Source organism: Nerophis lumbriciformis, linkage group LG11, assembly GCF_033978685.3.
Source record: "Nerophis lumbriciformis linkage group LG11, RoL_Nlum_v2.1, whole genome shotgun sequence".
NCBI lineage: Eukaryota > Metazoa > Chordata > Actinopteri > Syngnathiformes > Syngnathidae > Nerophis > Nerophis lumbriciformis.
The window spans coordinates 55,040,828-55,045,968 of NC_084558.2; the positions used below are offsets into that span (position 1 = coordinate 55,040,828).

A 5,141-nucleotide genomic window follows, 5' to 3' on the forward strand; every position below is an offset into this window, starting at 1 on the left:
GGGCAGTGAACAGGGCTCCCGTGGCCGTCACAAAGTCCTCCCGTCTGGTGCAGATCCGGTGGAACCTCAAAAGTTGGGACTTCACCAAACCCGCATAGGTGTGTCGGGGGTGGAAGCTGGTTTTGTGGAGGAGGGCATGGGTGTCCGTCTCTTTAAAGAAGACCTTGATGTCCAAATGGTGGGTGGAGGTGAAGTCCGGACCCTTGAAGGTGGTAGTATCAAGGAAATCCACTGACGTGGGGCTGGTGGTACACTTGATGGTGATACTGGGGTTGTGGGTGTTCAGGGTGTGGCGGAACACCTCAAATTCCTCCATGGAATGAGTCCAAACCCCCCAGATATCATCCAAGTAGCGTAAATAATGGAGGGGCCTAATTGGGCAGGCAGCCAGGGCAGAGGTCTCCCATTCTGCCATAAAGATGTTAGCATAGGCTGGAGCGAATTTCTTACCCATGGCCGTGCCCTTGATTTGTAGAAAAAATCGGCCGTTGAACTCAAAGTCATTCCTCCTCAGGTTAATATCGAGAAGTTGCAGAAGTTCTTTTTCTGGTCTGCTAACATCTCGATATTTGTAGAATATGTTTTTTACGGCTTGGATGCCCTGGTCTATATCTATATTGGTATATAAACTATCTATGTCTATAGTGAATAATATGGCCTCTTGGGGAATATCAATATTTTTTACCTTTTCTATAAAATCGTAGGTGTCTTTGAGGTAGCTCTCATGTTTGATGGAGAGTGGGGTCAAAAAATGATCTAAGAGCGCCGCCGTCCGGTAGGTTTCACTGCCGCAGTCGGACACAATGGGCCTGCCCGGGGGTATCTCGTGTGGTCGGCTCCACTTGTGTCGTTCCTTGTGGATCTTGGGGAGCAAGTAGAACCGGCGGGGGCGGGGCTCCGATTCGCCCAAGAGGTAGGTCTTTTGTTTGTCATTTATAAATCGCTTTTTCAATAAATTTTGAATTATGCTTTCTATCATAGGGATAGTTTCGGGGTAGATGGGCGCGGCCAATGATTTATAATAAGTGGTGTCACTCAATTGTCTGGTGCCCTCCCAGACATATTGAGACCTGTCCATAATTACCACTGCGCTACCCTTGTCTGCCGGTTTAATTACTATGTTATTGTTGTTTTTCAGACTCTGCAGGGCCTCCGTTTCGTCCCGCGTCAGGTTGGGCGCGACCGCGAGGGCGCAACCCGATAGGAGCGTTGGGTGCTCGTCCGCCAGGACCAGCGTGTGGACCTCTGGAGGAAGCAGTCCCGGTGAGGGCTCCCATTCGGACCTCGGAGTGAAAGGTCGCGGCCCGAGGGACCCTTGCTTTTCATAAAAAACTGCAAGTTTGACCCTCCTGTGGTATTCTTGCAGGTCGAATTTTACCTGATGGTGCCACTCGGGACTGAGGCTGGTGGACGGGACGAAACTGAGGCCCTTGTCAAGGAGGGAGCGCTGCGAGGAGGTAAGTCTGAAATGTTTTGTTAAATTTACAATGTTTTTGTTTGTGTTTATGTTCCCCCCCCGAGAGGTCGGGATTTTGGGGAGGTCAAGTTTAAATAGCGAAGCCAGTGCTCCATCATTTTCTTGGCTGTGTCATGGGTCCAGTGGATCTTGTCCCTCCCTGTAGCGAACTCCTCGTTGGCGAGTGTCGGGATGAAGTTGTGGCGGTCTTTGATGTAGGTGTTGATCATGCGGAGGTTGGCCTTGTGTTCCTCGGGCAGGGATTCAGAGAAATTGAGGAGGGGGATAGAGATTTCGGCATTTGGGAAGGCCGTTCTGGCCGCTTTAAGGGCCCTTAGGAGCTGTTTGAGGGTGGTAACCTTGGGTTTTTGCTCCCTATGGTTGATGCCGAATGCTAGGATGACCTTCTCCACCTCAGGACTCACTGCCGTTTTTTGCAGGATGGCCTCTGCGTGGAGAAATTTGGCCCCCGGGTAGCTGTCAATCTGGAGGTCCGGGTGACGGGTGGGTGGAAGGCGACTGATGTTGGAGTCACCGATCACCAGGACCTTCCTGCCGACAGACAGGTGCCAATCCATCTTCCTTCGATTTGTGCTGATGTGTCTGGTGGGCTTCCTGGGAGTGTGCGGACTCGTTGGCGTGGTACCCTGCGTCGTAATATTGTCTTCTGTCGGCTGAGAAGCCGAAGTGACTGTTTTTGTTGTTTTCTGCCTTCCAGAAAACAATTGGCACCAACTTGGTGACAAGCCCGGAAGAGGCGTCTCCGGGCGGGGCGCGTCCGGTAGGGGAGCGTCCGGAAGAGGCGTGTCCGGGAGGGACGCGTCCGGGAGAGGCGTGTCTGGGAAGGGTGAGTCCGGGATGGGCGCGTCCAGGAGGGGCGCGTCCGGAAGATGAGTGTCCGAGAGGGGCGCGTCCGGGAGAGGCGTGTCCGGGGGGGATGCGTCCGGGATGGGCGCGTCCAGGAGGGGTTCTTGCGACAGGTCAGGGTAGAGTATGTACCAGGGTGGAGGCGTGTCAGGGGAAGACCGTTCCGACGCAGGTAACCCCTGCTTCTCAGGTAAGTGTTGGTCAGTCTCTGGCTGGCCAGGAGTCCCCCGCACATTCTGCTCCCCATGTACCAAAACCGACGTACTGTGCTCAACAGGTGGAACTGAGCGGGGTGGCGTATCGGAGACCGCAGGAAGGACCCCAGTGTCAGTCCCGACCCGTGGTCGCGGCCCCAGTGGCCGGACCAAGGGAGCCTCGACGATAGCGTCGTCGGCCGGTCTGCTGCAAGGCCTGCGAGGTCGTGCCGCTCTCTGGGCCGTAGATGGTTCGGCAGCCGGAGAGGAAGGCGATAAGACCGGGAAGGGGACAGGAGTCACCTGTCCCCGCGGGCCCAAATCCTGCTCTACTTCAGGGGACCACTCACCGCCGACGGGGTCGGTCATGGTGGCCACCGTGGCGTGCGCAGCGGCAGGTGGTATCAGGACCGGCGGGGGCAGTGTGGGGTGCACCACCTCCATGACCACACGGTTGTCCAACGAGACCGAGCCCCTTCGAGACCCGGCCCGTCGGAGCCGCGCAGGGCGCACCACCTCCTCAACGGCGCGGGTGTCCACCCAGACCGAGTCCACTTGAGACTCGGCCTGCCGGAGCGTGTCGGCCGTCAGCCTGCGCCCCAAGTGTGCCTTGGCCCACGCCTTGGCCACCTGGAATGGGGCTTTCCAGTTCTGTGCAATAAAACCCCCCAGTTTATCCACTTCTAATTGGAGTGCTTTATTATAGTGTTGCCGGAGAATTAGGACCGTGGTGTATGCCCAATTTTTGGCATTTCCCATGATCAGGTCTTCTGTGTCGGGGTTGGTGACAGCTGGTCGAATTCCCGTCGTCAAGGTAAGTTCCATCCTAGTGATGGTTTGTGGTTGGTGTTCTTTGCTGACATTTTTTAAATGGTGTACTATTTTGATGATGTTATACATCATTTTAGCAATTGCGCTAAAATCAGAGTCCTGGTTATCAGGGTGAGATGCCCTGGGGGGACGTGTGTCATTATTCCTGTCTGTTTTTTTATTATTATTATTGTTGGGGCGTTTTCCCCGTGCTGGTTTGTGCTTATTCCCCCTCTGATAGACCCTATAAGTCTCCCTGGGGTTGGGAGGACCAGGGTGGGTGGGAGGGAAATGTACCCTATTTTGAGGGGGCATATCATGTCCTGAAAAATTGGAATGTTGAGGTTGGAAGCCTCTGAAAAAATTATTATGATTTTGGCGTGTAGTGCCGTTGTTTCGCCACTGTGGGGCGCTGTCGCGCATCCCACGTGCGTCATAATCACGGCGACGTGTGTCACCGTAGGGGCGAAAATGGCCGCCGAAAAAATTATCAGGACACCCCTGAGCCACCTCCGAATATGTTCTTCGGGGAGGGTGGTGGAAGCGGTCCTCAAAACGGCTGTTTTGACCGTGATAGCGGCTGTTCTCAGGCGGGGGTCGAGGAGGCGGAACCATTTCGCGCTGCGGGCGCTGTTTCCGTCCGCGGGGACGGACCAGGTGCCACTCCTCGTCCTCCCACGCCGCCATTGTTGGTAAATACGTGTATTTTTTGGTGTAATAAATTAAAGTGGGTGGGCTAAAACTATGATGGAAACTCAGGTAGGTAAGGTAAAAGGAAAATGAATAAAATGTAGTATAAATAGGATGAAACAAGAGGACACCGGAGAGCTTCCGCCCGCTGTGCAGCGCACTTCCGCCCGGACCGGATGTCTCAAAATGGCCGAGAGTGCGAAGCACACTCGACAAAAAGATAAATATGCAAACAACTAAGGGCGGTTCTGCGAAGAACGATGAAAAAACTCCAAGGTGGGGAGTTGTAAAAGCTAGCTAAGAAACTTAGGCTTGTGAAACAAAACGTAAACAAGGGGACGCCGGAGAGCTTCCGCCCGCTGTGCAGCGCACTTCCGCCCGGACCGGATGTCTCAAAATGGCCGAGAGTGCGAAGCACACTCGACAAAAAGATAAATATACAAACAACTAAGGGCGGTTCTGCAAAGAACGATGAAAAAACTCCAAGGTGGGGAGTTGTAAAAACTAGCTAAGAAACTTAGGCTTGTAAAACTAAACGTAAATAAGCGAAATGTAGAAAGACTTTTCGCCTCGTGGAAGACCAGCTCCCCACGGCACCAAATGAAAGGGAGAGAGGGAAAGGGGTGAAAAAAGGGGCAAATAACAGTTTAAAGGTTGTTTTGAAATTGCAAGTCTTGTTTCGCAACGTTTCGGTACTCTCTGTACCTTCTTCAGGCGTAAGACTTGTCTGACAAAATAAAGTGTGAGATTCGGCTTTTTCGTGCAATGCGTGAGCTGTTGCTCCTCCGGTGGTAAGATGTCGAATGAGGCTATTGGCTGCGAGGAGTAGGGTGGAGTCATGGCTGGCAGGGAATAACAAAAACGTTTTTGCAAAGCCAAAGAACTCAACTAAAAAACACCACTGCAGCAATGTATGGCCCCAAGCGACAATTTTAACCCTTTAATTAACTTTTAATAGTGAATAATGAGATAAATAAAAATTGAAATGAAAAATTGCAAATAAAAATCACATAATTATGCAATATTGGAAAATTATATATATATATAAAAAATTATTGTAAAAAATTCACTATTAATTGCACTATGAACTAAGCCGTGAACCAAGGTAAGTATGGCTCCTATAT

The 5,141-nt window shown here is 52.0% G+C and overlaps 1 protein-coding gene across 3 annotated transcripts in view; it reads left to right on the forward strand.

Moving 5' to 3' along the window:
• Window positions 1-3,204, forward strand: part of LOC140679153 (uncharacterized) — a 4,023-nt gene extending 819 nt beyond the window's left edge. The window contains exons 1-5 of one of the 3 annotated variants that reach the window (XM_072914183.1): window positions 1-913; window positions 1,139-1,296; window positions 1,367-1,457; window positions 1,897-2,098; window positions 2,175-3,204. The exon at window positions 1-913 is cut by the window's left edge and continues 819 nt beyond it. In XM_072914183.1, coding sequence (XP_072770284.1) covers window positions 1-235 — 235 coding nt within the window. In that variant the 3' untranslated portion in view covers window positions 236-913; window positions 1,139-1,296; window positions 1,367-1,457; window positions 1,897-2,098; window positions 2,175-3,204. The remainder of the gene's footprint in view (window positions 914-1,138; window positions 1,297-1,366; window positions 1,458-1,896; window positions 2,099-2,174) is intronic. The other 2 variants (XM_072914181.1, XM_072914182.1) reach the window with 2 other exon arrangements.
• The last annotated feature ends 1,937 nt before the right edge of the window (window positions 3,205-5,141 follow it).